The sequence below is a fragment of the Physella acuta genome, unplaced genomic scaffold, assembly GCF_028476545.2.
Source record: "Physella acuta isolate Inbredline_101_S28 unplaced genomic scaffold, ASM2847654v3 ptg000353l, whole genome shotgun sequence".
Lineage (NCBI taxonomy): Eukaryota > Metazoa > Mollusca > Gastropoda > Physidae > Physella > Physella acuta.
This window is the reverse complement of record NW_026731872.1, coordinates 1,067,895-1,091,412: the sequence shown is the minus strand read 5'-3', so window position 1 is coordinate 1,091,412 and position 23,518 is coordinate 1,067,895. Positions and strand designations below refer to the sequence as shown.

At 41.3% G+C, this 23,518-nt stretch overlaps 2 protein-coding genes across 7 annotated transcripts in view; both read right to left on the bottom strand.

Moving 5' to 3' along the window:
• The window catches only part of LOC131941229 (sodium channel protein type 4 subunit alpha B), a 74,819-nt gene extending 58,002 nt beyond the window's left edge, over positions 1-16,817 (bottom strand). Inside the window, exons 1-2 of one of the 2 annotated variants that reach the window (XM_059300323.1) lie at positions 16,565-16,817; positions 428-480 (exon numbers count right to left, since the gene is read on the bottom strand). The gene's annotated coding sequence lies outside the window, so the exon portion shown is untranslated. Of the gene's footprint in view, positions 1-427; positions 481-9,357; positions 9,460-16,564 lie in introns of those variants that run through there. The other variant, XM_059300324.1, reaches the window with a different exon arrangement.
• A 5,482-nt stretch (positions 16,818-22,299) lies between these two features.
• Positions 22,300-23,518, bottom strand: part of LOC131941230 (1-phosphatidylinositol 4,5-bisphosphate phosphodiesterase beta-4) — a 42,998-nt gene continuing 41,779 nt past the window's right edge. For all 5 annotated transcript variants that reach the window (XM_059300327.1, XM_059300325.1, XM_059300328.1 and 2 more), the window contains one exon: positions 22,300-23,271. In XM_059300327.1, the coding sequence (XP_059156310.1) occupies positions 23,203-23,271 (69 nt within the window). In that variant the 3' untranslated portion in view covers positions 22,300-23,202. The remainder of the gene's footprint in view (positions 23,272-23,518) is intronic.

The following is a 23,518-nucleotide window of genomic DNA, read 5'->3' as shown; positions in this document are numbered from 1 at the left end:
ATATGTGGGAAAGTTTAATGGAGATCACTCATTTTCTTAGGCGGGCTTAGCATCAAATTATGAAAATTGGACATATGCCTTATATTATGTTATTGAACGTAAACCTGTCGATGAACTCCACATGAAAGGGAATATATTATAAAAAGGCCTTTTACTTTTAAGAAGATATGCACTTATAATGGCACAGGAAAAAAAAAATCACCAACATCTTGATTTTTCATCATTCTGAGTTTATAGCACATTTGGATTCTTTGTCCTTTTTTTTGTATTAAGAAAAAAACTTTAATGAGAAAAACCTACTTTTGCATAAAAACAGAAAATACGTTGTGAAGATTGTGTAGATTTTGTGATTATGTGCACTTTCAGCTTGTGATTGTTTAAATATAATTTTGTTCATGAGAATGTGTAGGTTTAAATGTAAACTTACGAGCGCTTGTAACACAGCACCTAGACGAGACATCTACTTGACAGCCATCGGTCCTGTGGGCAACAAAACATGAGGAGTCAGAAAACTTGAGACAACACGGGAGTCAGAAAACTTTTGGCAGTCAGAAAACTTAAGACAACATGGGGAGTCAGAAAACTTTTGGGAGTCAGAAAACTTTTGACAACATGGGAGTCAGAAAACTTGAGATAACTAAATATTTCTTTGCTTTCACAACGAAAGTGAACATTACTGCCTGGCCAAGATTAAGTAACGGTAACAAGATAAGACACCCTAACTAACACTTCATACACTCCCCACATTTATGCCCCTCCACATTCTCACACACTCCCCACACATTCTCCCCACCTCAAACACAAACCCACAACGACAATGACTCAAAACTCATCAAGGGGAGAATTTTATGACGTGCTACGTGTCAAACTATTATTTGGAAGACGCTGCAAGTGGCACTATCTAATTAGACGTTACCAAGTCACCAACTCACTAGGGGCACAAGGTCAATTTAGACGTCACTAGGGGCACCAGGACATTTGAGGCGTCACTAGGGGCACCAGGTCAATTTAGACGTCACTAGGGGCACCAGGACATTTGAGGCGTCACTAGAGGCACCAAATCATTAGAGGCGTCACTAGGGGCACCAGGACATTTGAGGCGTCACTAGGGGCACCAGGACATTTGAGGCGTCACTAGGGGCACCAGGTCAATTTAGACGTCACTAGGGACACAGGTCATTTGAAGCGTCACTAGGGGCACCAGGTCAATTTAGACCTCACTAGGGGCACCAGGACATTTGAGGCGTCACTAGAGGCACCAAATCATTAGAGGCGTCACTAGAGGCACCAAATCATTAGAGGCGTCACTAGGGGCACCAGGACATTTGAGGCGTCACTAGAGGCACCAAATCATTAGAGGCGTCACTAGGGGCACCAGGACATTTGAGGCGTCACTAGAGGCACCAAATCATTAGAGGCGTCACTAGGGGCACCAGGACATTTAAGGCGTCACTAGGGGCACCAAATCATTAGAGGGCGTCACTAGGGGCACCAAATCATTTGAGGCGTCACTAGGGGCACCAAATCATTAGAGGCGTCACTAGGGGCACCAGGACATTTGAGGCGTCACTAGAGGCACCAAATCATTAGAGGCGTCACTAAGGGCACCAGGACATTTGAGGCGTCACTAGAGGCACCAAATCATTAGAGGGCGTCACTAGGGGCACCAAATCATTTGAGGCGTCACTAGGGGCACCAAATCATTAGAGGCGTCACTAGGGGCACCAGGACATTTAAGGCGTCACTAGGGGCACCAAATCATTAGAGGCGTCACTAGGGGCACCAGGTCATTAGAGGCGTCACTAGGGGCCCCAGGACATTTGAAGCGTCTTTGGAGTCATCAAACTTTTCTCCGGGGCGACTGAAACTTCCGGGGGGGGGGGGGGATGGGAAAAGTAATATATTTTTTCTATATATATTCTATGAGAGGCTGAAAGAAACAATGCCAGCAAATATCACTGAGGTCAGTTCAGTGTTGTCAGTATTGTGTAAACGGTCCAATTTGACTGAACTGACATGCTACATAACCCACCTACCCAATCCACCACACCCACCTACCCAATCCATTACACCCACCACACCCACCTACCCAATCCACCACACCCACCTACCCAATCCATTACACCCACCACACCCACCTACCCAATCCATTACACCCACCACACCCACCTACCCAATCCACCACACCCATCAACCCAATCCACCACATCCACCAACTCAATCCACCACACCCACCTACCCAATCCACCACATCCACCAACCCAATCCACCACACCCACCAACCCAATCCACCACACCCACCTACCCAATCCACCACACCGGCCGCCCTTATTCAGTGCTTACTGAAACCCCCATTAGCATACGCCATTTATTAGTACAATTAATTGCCCATCGTAATAATTAGGTCAAAGCTAAGCATACGGGAAAATGTAATAATTTGTGTCGAGGAAATAATGCTGGCTGGGGCCTGCTCAAGGAACCAATTAGTCGGGTAATTAATGGCAGACTCTTATTGGTCACATCACCATAAAGAGTCGTAGTTGTTCTAGGTAGGGATGGATGGGCCTGTTTAACGCTCGGGTCAACGTTTTTTTTTTGTTTTTTTTTTTTTTGTTGAGAAAACATATAGCGGCGAAACGTTCTTAGAATATGTTTTATAAAAAATATGATAGCGAATTCTGAAGGTTTTTTTTACAAGCGGAACTATAGAGAAACACCCTTTCCGGTTATCGGAAATCGCTGAAAAGTTGATAGATACACCCCACTCTTGGACAAACTGTAAGGGGTGCCTGGAGATCTGGAGACCACCGTCCCGTTGGTCCACGACGTTCTCTGACTCCTCTAGTATTAATAAGAAGAAGAAAGTAAATGTGAAAAGTTATTTAATACTATTTCTTTATTAACGTTTTAAAAGTTATTATAACTTTTTATATTAAACATTTTAAAAATAGAATAGAATCGCCTAGAATGGAGCAGAAAAAATTGCTTCAAATAAAAAACATTGAGTGTATAAACAAGACTTTAATTAATTTTTGAGAAGTTAATTAAACATCTAATTAAGTCACATTTTGTATTCCATCGTATTGTCATCGAATCTTGATGTGCGTGTAAGGCTCGGAAGAAATCGGTCCGGTAAAAGTGGTTTAAGTTTTGCCCGCAACTTTCCACCCATGATGGACGATGGACAGAGGAATCACGTTAAATAAAAGGTTTCTGAGAAATCGGAGATAGTGTAAAATAGCCCTTCCGTTTACGGGAAATCGCGCCAAAGTTGACAGAAGTCTACGTGCAATAGCTAATACAATAGCTAATTTCGTTCACCTAACTGAAACGGCACTGAAGCTATCAGTATTTTAGAAATCAGAAATAAAGTACAATACCCGGATATTGAACACCACTTAAAAAATTAAATGTAATCAAAGTATAAGATAAAAAGCAAGTCTGACACCTCCCCCCCCCCACAACGAAATAGCACTACTGTAGTTGCTGATGTAAGGAGGCAGCACTTCTGTAGTTGCTGATGTAAGGAGGCAGCACTTCTGTAGTTGCTGATGTAAGGAGGCAGCACTTCTGTAGTTGCTGATGTAAGGAGGCAGCACTTCTGTAGTTGCTGATGTAAGGAGGCAGCACTACTGTAGTTGCTGATGTAAGGAGGCAGCACTTCTGTAGCTGCTGATGTAAGGAGGCAGCACTACTGTAGTTGCTGATGTAAGGAGGCAGCACTTCTGTAGTTGCTGATGTAAGGATGCAGCACTTCTGTAGTTGCTGATGTAAGGAGGCAGCACTTCTGTAGTTGCTGATGTAAGGATGCAGCACTATTGTAGTTGCTGATGTAAGGAGGCAGCACTTCTGTAGTTGCTATGTCGTCTATGAAGTACCCGGTGCACATAATGACGCCACACGCTAGCACGTGACACGCTAGCACGTGACACGCTAGCCACAACGTGAGATCGGACCCAGTGCTCATCAAAACTTGATCAGGTGAGTTACATGGAAATCATCAATTGAGAAAATTGATTGTTTTCTGTGTCATATACAAGTTATTCAGTTCTTTGGCTAAGGAATCGATTTCTTCCGTTTTGGCATCGATTCTTCAAGTTAGGCTGTAATCGGTTATTCCCATATACCGCTATTGTAGAACCGAGTAATCGATTATAGACCCTTCTGCAAAACATAATCGATACTTATTGTTTCCCTTGGTAGAGAATCGATTTCTTCCCCTTCGATGTTAAAGGTGAGTAATCGAAGTGTCTGAACGCGGCCAAGCTGCTACGCTTGAATAAGTTCGTTCCAGGGATCAATAGCGTGCAGTAGCGTGCAGGGCATTCATGCGCAGCTAGTGTACGTCCACTGGTCCAGCTACACGCGCACAGCACATACATTGTCCGGGTTTAGGAAATATATTACTTTTCGAATGAACCTTAATCACAACCAGCCAAAACACAAACGAAAACACATATTCCAAATGCAAACATAAACAAACACGCAAACATAAATACAAACTTAAATGTAAACATAAAAGCATATTTCTCACAGTATAGCCCGGTGCCCCAAATCGTACCGGGGCGCCGACGGAGCCATCTTATTCAACTTAGTAACTGACTATAAGACATTTTTAAAAATACTATCCGTATAATTTTTTAAATCATTCAATTAGATAAAAAATGCTGTAAGAATAATATAATATAGCGATCAAGTCGAGTTTCATTCAACTTTGTTTTTTTAAACTATATTTTACCGTTTGAGCTATAGGCCTATATATTAGAATATATATATATATATATATATATATATATATATATATATATATATATATATATATATATATATATATATATATATATATATATATATGTAATTTGTGTATACATAAACTCTTGCATATACACAGACACACGCTCTATTATCTATATAGGCCTACTACTAAAACTACTACATGTTTGATAACTTATTTTTTTGTTTGTGTGTTTGTCTGATTTCTTATTGGGGATAAATCTGCATTATGTGTAGAGCTGTAAAATAGGATTTTGGGTGCAGAACATTGTGCTTTCTTAAACACACTGTTAATTACAAACTAATTTAAAGACGTTAATTAATTTATTGATATATTCATTGGTAGATTAACCACATTAATTATAAAAGTTTAGAACAATAACTTTACTAATAGTTGAAAAGATTTATCTTCCATTTACAATTTACAACAACGTTTTCAATTATTTATTCTTAAGGCCTAGATGTGAATGATAAAGTTGACTATCAGGACCTCGCGGGGCACAGGGTAGGTGAAGTAGAGTTCATCTATTTCTATGTTCTCAGCATTATGTAGTGTGGTCAGAGCCATGCTCGGCCGGAATCGTTTTTTTTAAATACAAACATGTCTGAGACTTGGCGAGACTCTGGGCAGGGGAAGTAGAGTTTAGTAGAGTTTTTAAAACATATAAAAAACGTCTTTTTGAATGTGGGGTCTGGTTATTTTGGAATGATTAGTGCTGACCCCCGAAACCCACAGTTATCTAACTAGATAACGGGTAGTATAGTAGTACTTAGTATTGGGCTGTCTCATAGCCAAATTCAATGCAGGACATCACAATTGGTTAGTAGTTGTGGTAGCAGGGTGTGGTAGTGGTGGTGTTATGGTATGGTACTGGCGGTGGTAGCAGGGTGTGGTAGTTGTGGTGGTGGTATGGTATGGTACTGGCGGTGGTAACAGGGTGTGGTGGTGGTATGGTAGGGCGGTGGTAGCAGCGTGTGGTAGTGGTGGTGGTATGGTATGGTACTGGCGGTGGTAGCAGGCTGTGGTGGTGGTATGGTATGGTATGGTACTGGCGGTGGTAGCAGGGTCAGGTGGTGGTGGTATGGTACGGGCGGTGGTAGCAGGCTGTGGTGGTGGTATGGTATGGTATGGTACTGGCGGTGGTAGCAGGGTGTGGTGGTGGTAGTGGTATGGTACGGGCGGTGGTAGCAGGCTGTGGTAGTGGTGGTGGTATGGTATGGTACTGGCAGTGGTAGCAGGGTGTGGTGGTGGTATGGTACGGGCGGTGGTAGCAGGCTGTGGTGTTGGTATGGTACGGGCGGTGGTAGCAGGGTGTGGTGGTTGTGGCAGGGTGTTTTACTGATGGTGGCAGGGTGTGGTGGTGATGATTTTAGAGATGTGCATGCTTTAAGATGCGCTGGTACTATAACTATTACATATGTGTGTGGATGTGCTACCCTCAACCTTAGATGATTTGATCGTCGTGTTTATGTACGAATAGGCTGATTAAAATAAATACAAGCCGATTCCTCTACCCAACGTCACACGTAATGTGTAATGTTGGGGAGGGGAAGAAGAAGGTAATAATGTGTAATGTTGGGGAGGGGAGTAAGGTAATAATGTGTAATGTTGGGGAGGGGAAGAAGAAGGTAATAATGTGTAATGTTGGGGAGGGGAAGAAGAAGGTAATAATGTGTAATGTTGGGGAGGGGAAGAAGAAGGTAATAATGTGTAATGTTGGGGAGGGGAAGAAAAAGGTAATAATGTGTAATGTTGGGGAGGGGAAGAAGAAGGTAATAATGTGTAATGTTGGGGAGGGGAAGAAAAAGGTAATAATGTGTAATGTTGGGGAGGGGAAGAAGAAGGTAATAATGTGTAATGTTGGGGAGGGGAAGAAGGTAATAATGTGTAATGTTGGGGAGGGGAAGAAGAAGGTAATAATGTGTAATGTTGGGGAGGGGAAGAAAAAGGTAATAATGTGTAATGTTGGGGAGGGGAAGAAGAAGGTAATAATGTGTAATGTTGGGGAGGGGAAGAAAAAGGTAATAATGTGTAATGTTGGGGAGGGGAAGAAGAAGGTAATAATGTGTAATGTTGGGGAGGGGAGTAAGGTAATAATGTGTAATGTTGGGGAGGGGAAGAAGGTAATAATGTGTAATGTTGGGGAGGGGAAGAAGAAGGTAATAATGTGTAATGTTGGGGAGGGGAAGAAAAAGGTAATAATGTGTAATGTTGGGGAGGGGAAGAAGAAGGTAATAATGTGTAATGTTGGGGAGGGGAAGAAGGTAAAAGTGGTCAGACTTGTTGAGGTTGTTGATTGTATTGATAAAAATCCCAGTGCAGGTGCAAATAACGGGATTATTATCCCGTAGAGCTGCATTTACCTTTTAATAAAACAAATTAATACCTTTATATTACACAATAAGCTTTCAATGCACTGAATAAATAAATAACATTGACTTACATGCTTTGGTCGCTCATTTGACTCTTACATAAATTATTTTCTTTTCTTATTTTCGGTTCCTTTATTAAAAGCTTATTATTATAGAGGTTTCTATATTAACTGTTTTCATTTTTCACTTTTTATTTTTAGTCATTTGTTTAGAATTAAGTTGACACCAGGTAGGCAACTACAAAAATATGTGCGCATCCAAGCAGTAGCTATCATTAGACTTAGAGGACAGTTATCTGCCCTTCATAGTTGGTGGGTGACCAAACATTGGGCCACAACTCAGCACTGGTCTCGTCTAGCTAGTTATTTCCCTTTTATTTATTATTGAATTCACTCATCTCTTAATTCGTTTTCAAAGACCAATCCAATGTCTAATCAGATAAAAAAAATTGATAATCTTGCATAGTCACTGGAGAAAATGTATCGGGAAAGTCGGAACGAAATCGCTGCATCAGAAGTGGGTCAAAATTAAGTTCCATTTTTTCGCGCCACATCCCACAGACAATAAAGAACACATGTTAAAAAACGTACATTGTGAACTAGATAAAAGCTCATCCAAACAAGCGGTATCCCGTCTTAAAGCAACGTTTATATGCGGATATAACAAGAGTTTTATGTTTGTTTTAAAATGCAAGAACTTCGATGTTTATTTCACGGACGTCCACATTGACACGACCCCTCCTCCGCGTGGAAGTCATTGATAAGCGACCCGTTGGTAGGAAGTCATTGTTAGGCGACCCGTTGGTATGTCGAAAGGTGACGTTAGGGTCAAATCAGGTCAAATATTTTGGTCAACTTAAACTAAGTATTTTTAAATGGGGCATGAAATATGGGGGGGGGGGGGGGGGTACTGTGTCTAGTCGCGCCCCTAACTTCAATTTTCTGTTGGTCCACATAAAGTTGTATGATTGTGATTGAATCAACCAAGGCTTGTATATGTATGATTGTGATTGAGGCGCTCAAGGTGTGTATGATTGTGATTTAGACTCCCACGGTTTGTATGATTGTGATTGAGGCTCCCAAGGTTTGTACGATTGTGATTGAGGCGCCTTTTGTAGTCTGTTATCCTAGTCAGTGAGCTGGCATAGAGGGAAATGGCAGGGGACGTAATGATGCACGATATAGAAATAGCAGGGGACGTAATCCTGTACATTATTCAAGACATTGTCTCAACATACAGTGGCAAACCACATCGGGGCAGGATCGATACCAGCATATTGACTTGAGTGAGTACTTGAATAAATTATAGCTCGAAATAAAAAGTATCATTGGTTGGCCAAGCTAAAGTTCAGAGGTCAGTCAAGCTAAAGTTCAGGGCGAGAACAGTTGAAAGGTCAGAGGTCAATGGTGACGTACCCAAGTCGGCCGTGAAGTCACCACCTCTATAGACTGTCACACTGTCACATATCTAGATTATCGTTGTTACCTCTAAAGACTGTCACTTTTCTACATTGTCACTTCTTCCCCTGCCACACTGCAGCCACTGTCTACACCTGTTTACACCTACAATATCGTGCCCATTACACATGTAATGTCTTGCCCATTACACATATAATATCGTGCCCATTACACATATAATATCGTGCCCATTACACATATAATGCCTTTGCCCATTACACATGTAATGTCTTGCCCATTACACATATAATATCGTGCCCATAACACCTATAATATCGTGCACATTACACATATAATATCGTGCCCATTACACATATAATGCCTTTGCCTATTACACATGTAATGTCTTGCCCATTACACATGTAATGCCTTGCCCATTACACATATAATGTCTTGCCCATTATACATATATTACACCCTCATTACACCTGTAGTGGCGTGCCCATTACACTTAGCAGACAAAATTAAGACACACCACATTTGCATTTATCTTCACCTGGGTTTGTATCAAAAAAATTACAGAAAATGATTGCAGTTATAGCGGCAGCCATTTTAAAGTATCGATACTGTGTCATAAAGTACCCAAGTATCGAGCTCAATTTATTTCCAGTCTATTTATCTTTAGTTATTACTATTATTAAGGAGGCGTTCTCTAATTTTAAATAGTAAATAGAGTGTTCATATGTGAACTAAGTGTTCAAGACGGGCTCGCCTGTACACACAGACAAACACACTGAAGAGACAAGCTACTTACATAGAGCGAGTATCCCTCCGCACATGCGCACACGTCCGGTCCCTGCTCGGGTTTTCTTGGCGCGAGACAAACACGTGCCTCGCTCGCGCGGTGACAGACGAGTGAGATGGCGACCAGAGAAAAATAACTGTACAAATGTTTTTGTTTCACGACGGTTCCCACCCCTCCACCCCAGGCCTGAAACGGGCAAAAAACTATTACATTTACGCGGTAGTGACGTAATCAATCTTTACAAGATGAAATGGCGAGGATACAACAGGCCAGCTTGTCTAGGCCAGTGAAACCGCCATCTAATGGCTCGTGGCCACCGCAAAGGACATCAGTTTACCTTTGGCCACTGGAGCAGCTCGCCATTTTTCTGTGGCCCACAGTATCGATCTTATTGTAATCAAGGTAAATGTAGGAATCGATACTTTTAAAAAATTAATCAACACATGATCTATAGGAGAGCAGCCCACCAATAGGCAATGGGGATACACATACACACGCATATATATATATATATATATATATATATATATATATATATATATATATATATATATATATATATATATATATATATATATATAGTACGTGTGATGGTGAGAGCGAAGGGCATATGAAAGTATCTGATGCTAGACGGGTTAGACTAGTATGGACGGCTAGAGCCGGGCTATCAATTTGCAATCAAGTATCGGAATGTATTGAAACATTGGAGTGGCGCTCATCGATCGTGGCACGCCTGACTGCAGGACTCGCGTGCTGGTCGCCACAGCGACGGTACACACCACACACATACAGCCTTTTGATTGGCCACTTGTTCTACACACTCAAGTTGGCTACTTCTTGTACATACAATGTAGAGTTGGCCACTTCATGTACACACTCAAGTTGGCCACTTCTTGTATACACTAAAGTTGGCCACTTCTTGTACACACTAAAGTTGGCCACTTCTTGTACACACTAAAGTTGGCCACTTCTTGTACACACTAAAGTTGGCCACTTCTTGTACACACTAAAGTTGGCCACTTCTTGTACACACTAAAGTTGGCCACTTCTTGTACACACTAAAGTTGGCCACTTCTTGTACACACTAAAGTTGGCCACTTCTTGTACACACTAAAGTTGGCCACTTGTACACACTATGTACATGTTCGAAACTATTCAATGACAGAGCACCCTAATAAAACAAGCCTTGACCAGCCTGAACGTTCATTAATTATACACTAGTTATGCAAATGAAGAAGCTGTCGATAGGTGCATTCATCATTCTCTTTAGAAGGCTGCATGTGATTGCACACCTAACATAAAAACTACACACTTTACACAACTACATACATCACACAGCTACACACATCACACAAAACCACACATCACACAAAACTACACATCACACAACTGCGCACATCAAACAACTACACACAAATACACACTTCACACAACTATACACATCACACAATTACGCACTTCACACAACTACACACATCACACACAACTACACACAGCAAACAACTACACACATCAAACAACTACACACTTCACACAAATATACACATCTCATAACTACACACTTTTCATACCTAAACACTTCAAACAACTACACACATCACAATAAAACGACACACTTCACACAACTACACACTTCACACAAAACTACATAAATCACACAACTACACACATCACAATAAAACTACACACATCACACAATTAAATACCACTACATAAATAGATCACATCATATATATATATATATATATATATATATATATATATATATATATATATATATATATATATATATATATATTCACACACATGACACACAACGACACAGATCAAACCCAACCGCACTGATTACACACAACCACACTGATCACACACAACCACACTGATCACACAACCACACAGATCACACTGATCACACACAACCACACAGATCACACTGATCACACACAACCACACTGATCACACACAACCACACAGATCACACACAACCACACAGCTCACACAACCACAATGATCACACACAACCACACTGATCACACAACCACACAGATCACACACAACCACAGAGATCTCACAGATCACACACAACCACACAGATCACACACAACCACATAGATCACACACAACCACACAGATCACACACAACCACACTGATCACACACAACCACACTGATCACACACAACCACACTGATCACACACAACCACATAGATCACACACAACCACACTGATCACACACAACCACATAGATCACACACAACCACATAGATCACACACAACCACACTGATCACACACAACCACACTGATCACACACAACCACACTGATCACACACAACCACATAGATCACACACAACCACATAGATCACACACAACCACACTGATCACACACAACCACACTGATCACACACAACCACATAGATCACACACAACCACATAGATCACACACAACCACACTGATCACACACAACCACATAGATCACACACAACCACACTGATCACACACAACCACACTGATCACACACAACCACACTGATCACACACAACCACATAGATCACACACAACCACATAGATCACACACAACCACACTGATCACACACAACCACACTGATCACACACAACCACACTGATCACACACAACCACACTGATCACACACAACCACACTGATCACACACAACCACACTGATCACACACAACCACACTGATCACACACAACCACACTGATCACACACAACCACATAGATCACACACAACCACATAGATCACACACAACCACATAGATCACACACAACCACATAGATCACACACAACCACACTGATCACACACAACCACACTGATCACACACAACCACACTGATCACACACAACCACACTGATCACACACAACCACATAGATCACACACAACCACATAGATCACACACAACCACATAGATCACACACAACCACACTGATCACACACAACCACATAGATCACACACAACCACATAGATCACACACAACCACACTGATCACACACAACCACATAGATCACACACAACCACACTGATCACACACAACCACACTGATCACACACAACCACACTGATCACACACAACCACATAGATCACACACAACCACATAGATCACACACAACCACACTGATCACACACAACCACACTGATCACACACAACCACACTGATCACACACAACCACACTGATCACACACAACCACACTGATCACACACAACCACACTGATCACACACAACCACACTGATCACACACAACCACACTGATCACACACAACCACATAGATCACACACAACCACATAGATCACACACAACCACATAGATCACACACAACCACATAGATGACACACAACCACACTGATCACACACAACCACACTGATCACACACAACCACATAGATCACACACAACCACATAGATCACACACAACCACACTGATCACACACAACCACACTGATCACACACAACCACACTGATCACACACAACCACACTGATCACACACAACCACACTGATCACACACAACCACACTGATCACACACAACCACACTGATCACACACAACCACATAGATCACACACAACCACATAGATCACACACAACCACATAGATCACACACAACCACATAGATGACACACAACCACATAGATGACACACAACCACACTGATCACACACAACCACACTGATCACACACAACCACATAGATCACACACAACCACATAGATCACACACAACCACATAGATGACACACAACCACATAGATGACACACAACCACACTGATCACACACAACCACACTGATCACACACAACCACATAGATCACACACAACCACATAGATGACACACAACCACATAGATGACACACAAGACCCCATACAACTAACCAGAGACCCAATGAGCACACACAGAAACCGCTAGTAGATCGATTCCTCCCCCTCTCCTACACCCCACATCGCTGCCTTATTTTATTTATCTTTCCACCAGCGGCTCTGGGAATCGATATGTAAGGGTGGATGAGGATAGGCATCAGATGAGGCGGGAATAGGCATGAGAGAAGGCGGGGATTGGCATAAAAGGAGGCGGGGATAGGCATCAAAGGAGGCGCGGATTGGCATCAGAGGAGTCGGGGATTGGCATGAGAGGAGGCGGAGATAGGCATGAGAGAAGGCGGGGATTGGCATAAAAGAAAGCGGGGATAGGCATCAAAGGAGGCGCGGATTGGCATCAGAGGAGGCGGGGATTGGCATCGGAGGAGGCGGGGATAGGCATGAGAGGAGGCGGGGATAGGCATATGAGGAGGCGGGGATAGGCATGAGGAGGCGGGGATAGGCATGAGAGGAGGCGGAGATAGGCATGAAAGGAGGAGGGGATAGGCATGAGAGGAGGCGGGGATTGGCATCAGAGGAGGCCGGGATAGGCATGAAAGAAAGCGGGGATAGGCATGAAAGGAGGCGCGGATATTGGCAAGAAAAGAGGCGGGGATAGGCATGAAAGGAGGCGGGGATAGGCATGAAAGGAGGCGGGGATAAGCATGAGAGGAGGCGGGGATTGGCATGAGAGGAGGCGGAGATAGGCATGAGAGAAGGCGGGGATTGGCATCAAAGGAGGCGGGGATAGGCATCAGAGGAGGCGGGGATTGGCATGAGAGGAGGCAGGGTTAGGCATCAAAGGAGGCGGGGATTGGCATGAGAGGAGGCGGGGATTGGCATGAGAGGAGGCGGAGATAGGCATGAGAGGAGGCGGAGATAGGCATGAGAGAAGGCGGGGATTGGCATAAAAGGAGGCGGGGATATGCATGAAAGAAAGTGGGGATAGGCATCAAAGGAGGCGCGGATTGGCATGAGAGGAGGCGGGGATCGGCATGAGAAGAGGCGGAGATAGGCATGAAAGGAGGAGGGGATAGGCATGAGAGGAGGCGGGGATAGGCATGAGAGGAGGCGGGGATAGGCATGAAAGGAGGCGGGGATAGGCATGAAAGGAGGCGGGGATAGGCATAAAAGGAGGCGGGGATAGGCATGAGAGGAGGCGGAGATTGGCATGAAAGGAGGCGGGGATAGGCATGAGAGGAGGCGGGGATAGGCATGAGAGAGGCGGGGATAGGCATGAAAGGAGGCGGAGATAGGCATGAAAGGAGGCGCTGATTGGCATCATAAATCATTGGAGGCGGGGAAAGTCAGTAAGGATCTTGCTCTCCCATCCCCAGGTTGCTTGACCCATGTTCCCAAATCACCCACGTCAGCACATGTCTAGCACTATTAGAGCAGAGAAGGTTGTTCTCAATGATTTTCTCTCTTGAAATGGAGTGAGTTTCTCCTGTTCATAACTTCCACTGTGCCCCTACTCAACCTTTTAAAGTGCAGTTTTAAAAAGCTTTTGTTTCCTTTCCAGTGTCAGTCTGCCCTTCTAATACTTCTATCTTGTAACTCTATGTTGACACACTTCTATCTAATGCAGATATTTTAACTTTACAGATACATTCGACAGCAGAATACGCTAGAATATCTAAATTTTAATCTTATTAAATATAAATTAGTCATTATAATTATGTTAATGAAATGATGACTATTCACCTACAACAAGGGGAGACGAATTCTTCTCGCTACTGTACCAAACAGGTGAGCAACTATTTTCCCGCCTACAGAACAGATGAAAGCAAATCTTGTGTCCACTTCACTTACAATGCAAACACAAATTCTATTTTTAAATAGTTTATTTATTTTTTAAATTCATAAATAGGTTTAGAAAGCAGAAACCAAACGAAAAAAAACCTGTATAGGTCTGAGTTGAGCAGAACCGTTCATTTGAGCCAAAGAGAGCAAGCTCTGTTATTTTCATTTTCCGTCTATTCAAAATATTAGTGTTGTTAGCGTCCTCAACTCATTTAGCCAAAGAAAGCAAGCTCTGTTATTTTCATTTTCCGTCTATTCAAAATATTAGTGTTGTTAGCGTCCTCAACTCATTTAGCCAAAGAAAGCAAGCTCTGTTATTTTCATTTTCCGTCTATTCAAAATATTAGTGTTGTTAGCAATGTTTTTTATATTTCTCTATATTTAGACTCATCTCGCAATATCCAAACAATATATACTCTAGACCCCCGCCCCTCCATAACAGTTCATTCAAACACATTTTTAAATATTTTTTTACTCCCAACAGAGATGATGTTTAAAATCCAAGGGTTTAGGGTGGGGGGTAGGCACTGGTAGTCGTGTATCCAGTATCAAGGATTTGACTGCAATATACTAGTGGTATTTGGGGTATCTATGAAATATACCAGTGGTATTTGGGGTATCTATGAAATATACATGTGGTATTTTGGGGAATCAAATTTAAGAAGAAGTGGTAGTTGGGGAATCAAATTTAAGAAAAAGTGATATTTGGGGTATCAATTAAATATAACATTGGCATTTGGGGAATCAATGAAATATACAAGTGGTAATTGGGGAATCAATGAAATATACAGTATATCCTAATGTGAATCTATTAGCCAGTCTATCCTAATGTGAACCTTTTAGCCAGTTTATCCTAATGTGAACCTATTAGCCAGTCTATACTAATGTTAACCTTTTAGCCAGTCTATCCTAATGTGAACCTATTAGCCATTCTATCCTAATGTTAACATATTTGCAAGTCTATCCTAATGTTAACCTATTAGCCAGTCTATCCTAATGTTAACCTCTTAGCCAGTATATCCTAATGTGAAGCTATTAACCAGTCTATCCTAATGTTAATCTCTTAGCCAGTCTATACTAATGTTAACCTATTTGCCAGTCTATCCTAATGTGAAGCAATTAGGCAGTCTATCCTAATGTTAACCTCTTAGCCAGTCTATCCTAATGTTAACCTATTTGCCAGTCTATCCTAATGTGAACCTCTTAGCCAGTCTATCCTAATGTGAAGCTATTAGCCAGTCTATCCTAATGTGAAGCTATTAACCAGTCTATCCTAATGTTAATCTCTTAGCCAGTCTATACTAATGTTAACCTATTTGCCAGTCTATCCTAATGTGAAGCTATTAGGCAGTCTATCCTAATGTTAACCTCTTAGCCAGTCTATCCTAATGTGAACCTATTTGCCAGTCTATCCTAATGTGAAGCTATTAGCCAGTCTATCCTAATGTGAAGCTATTAGGCAGTCTATCCTATGCTACCATCCTGGCTAGTATGTCCCAATGTGCCCACTAGATTATGCTAATGTCTACACGGAACTACCGACCTGTGGTTGCTATCATCTCCATTTGCTGCTGTTGTCCCCTCAAGAAGCGGCTCCTCTCTTCACCTGGCTGTTGCTACTGCTTCTACTCAACACTTTCTCCAAACGAATCACGACAACAAAGTACAAAGTGCAGGTTTTGATTGAGCACATGTGCTACAGAGTGCAGGTTCTAGTGGAGCACATGTGCTACTTCCATTTGCGGGTGCTTCACTCCTCGAGCTGTAGCTGTCCGCGGTAAAATGGCGGCGGTGCCGGAGCCGTGACTAGTGTGTGTGAGGGTCTGTACGTCACACGGGCTGCTAGCGGGCCGGCTGGCAGGCGCCACGAATATGCAATGAGCGCTTCATCGATTGGCGAGGACCGGGGAGGATTCGTTCCCCCACCCACACCCGACGTGTCCCTCACACACCCAGAGTGAGGGGACGAAAGTGAGAACTGAGCTCTATGAATGAGTGATGCGGGTGTGGGGTTAGGGGGTGGGGCGGACGGATGAGTTTAGAGTTAGGACGGGTGGCATGACGTGGGTGGGTAGGGTGTAATGACGTGTGGTTGTTGAATAACAACAAGAGTGGCCGTAGATTTGTATCGGGCATAAATAGATTTATATAGGGCACCAATAGACTGGCACGGGGCATAAATGTATTTATATAGGGCATATATAGACTGGCATCGGGTATAAATAGATTTGTTAAAGGGCCTAACGACTAGCATGGGATAGTAAAAATAAAATATCTTTCAACTATCCCAAGGTAGGATGGGGCCATATTGGTGGCTGTTACATCAATCAATCTGACACTATTGATACTCATAACATCACTAGGTTCATGGGTCAAAAACCTGGTACTTGGGATAGCTCTAGATTTTTACGTCACTCAAGTTTATGTTATGGCCACTACACGCTCTTGTGGCCTGTACACGATAATGGCCACCACACACACTGGCCACACTTGACAACTGGCCATTACATAAGGCCTACTATAGATCAATGGCTCTAATAAATAATAATGGCTGCGTGTGAGGCAGTCAGTGCCAGTGGTTATTGATTCCTCGAGGTGCCGTGTGTGGGGCTGTGTGTGATGCAGTGTGTGGGGCTGTGTGTGATGCCGTGTGTGGGGCTGTGTGTGATGCCGTGTGTGGGGCTGTGTGTGATGCCGTGTGTGATGCACACAAGAATTTAACTTGATAGGGGCGGCGCCCAAGAGGTAGTGTGCACTACCCCCTGTGTAGGACGCCATACCAATAAAATACATGTCCAATCGCACCCTGCTGGGCCAGTGTCAAAAAAACTTCAAATTGATACCATATTTCGCGCATTGGCCGGTCAATGTGCGCACTGTCCGAGAATTTCCGTTGTAGGCTAGAGTGTGATGATGTTTAATTATTTTGGTTGCGGTTTTATTTTGAGTCATGTATTGCTCGCCTCGTGTTTGTCTAGCATTCTATATCTAGTATATGCAATGTGACAGGGACCAAAAGTGTCTTTGTCTAGCATTCTATATCTAGTATATGAAATGTAACAGGGACCAAAAGTGTCTTTGTCTAGCATTCTATATCTAGTATATGCAATGTGACAGGGACCAAAAGTGTCTTTGTCTAGCATTCTATATCTAGTATATGCAATGTGACAGGGACCAAAAGTGTCTTTGTCTAGCATTCTATATCTAGTATATGCAATGTGACAGGGACCAAAAGTGTCTTTGTCTAGCATTCTATATCTAGTATATGAAATGTGACAGGGACCAAAAGTGTCTTTGTCTAGCATTCTATATCTAGTATATGCAATGTGACAGGGACCAAAAGTGTCTTTGTCTAGCATTCTATATCTAGTATATGCAATGTGACAGGGACCAAAAGTGTCTTTGTCTAGCATTCTATATCTAGTATATGAAATGTGACAGGAACCAAAAGTGTCTTTGTATAGCATTCTATATCTAGTATATGCAATGTGACAGGGACCAAAAGTGTCTTTGTCTAGCATTCTATATCTAGTATATGAAATGTGACAGGGATCAAAAGTGTCTTTGTCTAGCATTCTATATCTAGTATATGCAATGTGACAGGGACCAAAAGTGTCTTTGTCTAGCATTCTATATCTAGTATATGAAATGTGACAGGAACCAAAAGTGTCTTTGTATAGCATTCTATATCTAGTATATGCAATGTGACAGGGACCAAAAGTGTCTTTGTCTAGCATTCTATATCTAGTATATGAAATGTGACAGGGATCAAAAGTGTCTTTGTCTAGCATTCTATATCTAGTATATGAAATGTGACAGGAACCAAAAGTGTCTTTGTATAGCATTCTATATCTAGTATATGCAATGTGACAGGGACCAAAAGTGTCTTTGTCTAGCATTCTATATCTAGTATATGAAATGTGAAAGGGACCAAAAGTGTCTTTGTCTAGCATTCTATATCTAGTATATGCAATGTGACAGGGACCAAAAGTGTCTTTGTCTAGCATTCTAGATCTAGTATATGAAATGTGACAGGGACCAAAAGTGTCTTTGACTAGCATTCTATATCTAGTATATGAAATGTGACAGGGACCAAAAGTGTCTTTGTATAGCATTCTATATCTAGTATATGCAATGTGACAGGGACCAAAAGTGTCTTTGTCTAGCATTCTATATCTAGTATATGAAATGTGACAGGGACCAAAAGTGTCTTTGTGTAGTATTCTATATCTAGTATATGAAATGTGACAGGAACCAAAAGTGTCTTTGACTTTACCGTTTTGCCCTCTGTCAATTACTCCTATGAGTATGACGGTTTATAACGAGTTTGTGTATGTATGCATGCATGTCTGTGTGAAAGTGAATGTCAGTGTGTGTATTACTGTATTTAGATGAATGTGTGAGAATGGATGTATGCGCGCGTGTGTGTATGGACTAGGTTGGCAGACATACACATGTAGAAGAAACATTTGATGAGAAAACTAAGTTTGGATCATTTGAATACATTACTGCAGGAAAAACCAAACTTAAGCTTTTTTTTTCTCCAGCAGAAACAAGTAATGTGCTTTTCCATAGGACATTAAACAAACTAAAGTAAAACATGATGTTGTTGACGCCGAAGAAAAGAAAATGTCGAAAATGTTCATCAAGTCACTGAAAATGTAGCACAGTAATATAATTTGAATTAATAATCAATAACCACATCATTTTTATTATCATAACGGTATACAAACATCGAAAATCTGCTAATAATCCTCTAATTTGGCCAAAGTCTGAAATCAAGAAAATATCGGACTTTGGCCGGTCACTTGGAGGTGGTATTAGCCAATGCTCGTATTGGCCGACTTCGAGGTTTGGCGGTAACACACACACACACATAAAAAGTTTAAGTATTTAAAATGGATTAAAAATCATAACTATGTCCCGAGTTCCCACCCCCTGTTGTTTTATTAATACTAATAGTTTCGCTGTCTGTGTATCTATCTGTCTATGTATCTGACAAGAACGCTCTAAAGAAAACACAAGCAAATAAAAAAACTTTCAGAGTAATACGGAAACGAAATATGACGTCACATTTAGCATATGGTAAAACATAATATCAAGCCGGAGAGTGCACACAGTAATATGGCGTCATTGATTCTCTAGTAAACATTGAATTAAAAAGCCAATTTTGTCTAATCTTAAAAGTGGTTTGCGTGAAGAGTTTCTTTCATACAATTCTTCGGATAGGGGCGAAGCCCATCCCCCGCGTAAGAACGTCTAAGCCGACACCCCCCCCCCCCCCCCCAACTCAAAAGAAATGTCGTCATCGATATTCTATAATAAAATAACAGCCTAATTCATGTGTCTAATCTAAAAAGTGGTTTGCGTGAAGAGTTTCTTTCGTGCAATTCTTCGGGTAGTGGCTAAGCGCGACACCAGTGTTTCTTTCAGACTTTTTCTCCCCGGAGTGAGGAACTTTTTCTAATCTAAAAAGTGTTTAGCGTGCACAGCTCTTTTCATGCATCTCTTCCGGTAGGGGCGAAGCCCCGCCCAGGTTCTTCCTTTAGTTTGTATGATCTACAAATGCGACCAGTGTTTCTTTCAGACCTTTTCCTCCCCGGAGAGGGGTGGGGGTACTTGAAATTTTCGGGGGCGGGGTAGAATTTTCTGGGAGGGGGCGGACACTGAAAAAAGTATATAATTATATTTCGTTGAATGGGACGATAGACATGTTTTGGGGGGTGTGTGGGGAAGGGGGGGGCGGGGTTGGTTTTAGTTTAGAGAAAATAGACAGCACTATCAACCTAGCGCCCGTTGTATCCTTCCTCAACGGGCCATTTTTCTCGTATAAGAATATTCGTGAAAGTTTAGGGGAGATCACTCCCGGTTTATTTTGTTTTTTCAAATTGTTTGGTTACCAAAAAATACTAAAACTATCAAATACATCCTGTCTTAAGATCTTGTAAAGTCCAACAAAATCAAACATATTTTGATAGACCCAGCCTTATTTCACCGGCCTATTAAGAAATCAACATCGTGTGTGTGATTTTAATTTACTGGGCCTTGCAGATAATTTCGAGACTATTCTTTGCAGTGTCCATTATTTATAGAGGTGTAAAACTGCGCCAAAATTTGATTTCTGTGCAAGATTCCTTCCTCCTCACTCAGAGTGAACATAGCGTCAGTTTTTAGATGACTGTTCTAAACATAGGGGTAATCCATAAATGACGTCACGATTTTTGGACGATTTTTACCTTCCCCCCCCCCCCCACACACACACACGTCGTCACAAAATTGCAGTTGAATTTTTTTTTAAACAGCTATATTTTTCCAAAATCTTGTCTGAACTCTGTCAAAATAGAGTATTTTAATCAATTGTTATTACAATTTATTAAAACAGTTTTCTAAAACGTAAAATAACGTCTAAAATTCGTTTATCGGAAATCGCTCAAAAGTTTAAGTAATTAAAAGTCATGTCTATATTCCAAGTTATATAAGAATATTTGAGAAAGTTTAGGGGAGATCACTCCCGGTTTATTTAACAAATATCAATGTTTAAAACTTAAAGGCGCCACTTTGCTAAACATAGCCAGAGGGGGAGCTGCCGCTTCCCCCCCCCCCCCCCCCCCCCCTGCGTACGCTACTGGATCAGACCAATGGCCTTTAGTGTTGTATGTAACAGCTGAAGGTACTATTTAATTCTAGTTGGAGGGAGTAGGTACAGTGTTAAAACTGTGAGCTGAAATAAAGCCCTACACAGGCTAGATACAAGCAATAGAAATCTATACTTGTCTGATGCACATAAATCTTTTTCTGAGTTTAATTTATTTTTGGAATGCGAAGAAGCATCTTAGACTATGTTCCTTTTTTTTCTTCATTTTTTTTTGTTTATGTATGAATAATCCTTCTTTTGGTTGCCATGTATGTATTAGGCCTAATATGAATTATTAATATACCCTACAAATGTGTGCGATATATATATATATATAGATATATATATATACTCTAGAAATGAATTTTAAAAAGCATCAGCTGTTAATAAAATATTTTAAGGGGAGGGTCGAGGTGTGGTTGTTCTAAACCGGTTGAGCAGTTGGTGGCTTTGCTAATATCAAGATTTTTTTTACTGCTTAGGAAAATTGTTGTGTTTATAAATTTGTGATTTGATGTTGGTAGATGGTTATCTATCAGTGGACTTCTAATATTTTTGGTTTTAGAGTTATAGTGTTGTTTGTCTGCAAAAAAAGACAGACCAAGCTATTTATCTTGTACTAAATACAAAATTACAAAACTCCACCAAATATAATTCTATTTAATTTTTTCTAGACATTCAATCACTGTAAAAAAACAAAAAAAAAAAACGGAATACAATGGCAGACAGACAAGATGTGTACACTGGGAACTCAAGAAACAATGGACCTCTTTCACACCCACACTCATGGAAGATCATTTGGCTAAACACAGCAATGGAGGCTAATTACAGTAGGATAGGTTCTGCTCTGGTATGTGTGTTACTGTTGTGTCACTGGTGTGTGTGTGTGTAGTTTCTTGTATAACAGTTGTGTCATTTGTAATGAAGCAAACTTGTAGCAACTATCTCTAAAGCCAAGCAGTCTGTTGCCACTAGAAATAGAACACAGCCTACAGAGAAAACATTTGAAGCTTAAAAAATGGTAGTGACAAATGATGTGACATACATGGAGGGGTAAGAGGAGGAGAATGAGAGTACAAGTACAAGAGAAGATGTAATCAAATGTAAGCAGGAATATTTACATCAAAAGTTTGCATTATATGACCAGTGCAATGAACCTTGTACAAAAACTGGTTGAAAATATTGCACATCAGCCCAACAAATCCTCTACATTAGACCTGCTTTTACAAAGCACCAAGAAAAGAAGTGGTTAGTTTTAGACAATCTGTAGACACAACAGAATTACAACCTTCATGGTGAGCACTAATTTTAAAGCATTAATAAGTGTTTCATTAAGCAGTTACCATCAGTTAAATTACAGACCAATGTCCACTTGAAAAAAAAACTTATTTCCTGGGTGCATTGTTGTTCTCTGGTGGCGACTATGAAGTTTTTCATTGTTTATCAAATAATCCTAGTTCAATAAAACCTCATTCTTTCTAGGGTATAAAACAATCTAAGAGAAATAAACAAATGACTATCACAGAATAAAATAAATAATAGGTCATCTACACCACTGTTTCAGGTCTGGAAGCCATCTTTGCTTCTTCATAAGCCATCTCAACCATCTCTAGTGCCTGCAAGAAAAAACATCAACACTCAGTGCATGATCCTCTATCTAGAACTCACAACCCTTTCATTTTACTCCATAAAGGTAAAACACAGCCAATGTGTCAACAAAACAGGTAAAACACAGTCAATGTGTCTCAACAAATGAAGTCAAACACAGGTAAAACACAGTCAATGTGTCTCAACAAATGAAGTCAAACACAGGTAAAACACAGTCAATGTGTCTCAACAAATGAAGTCAAACACAGGTAAAAC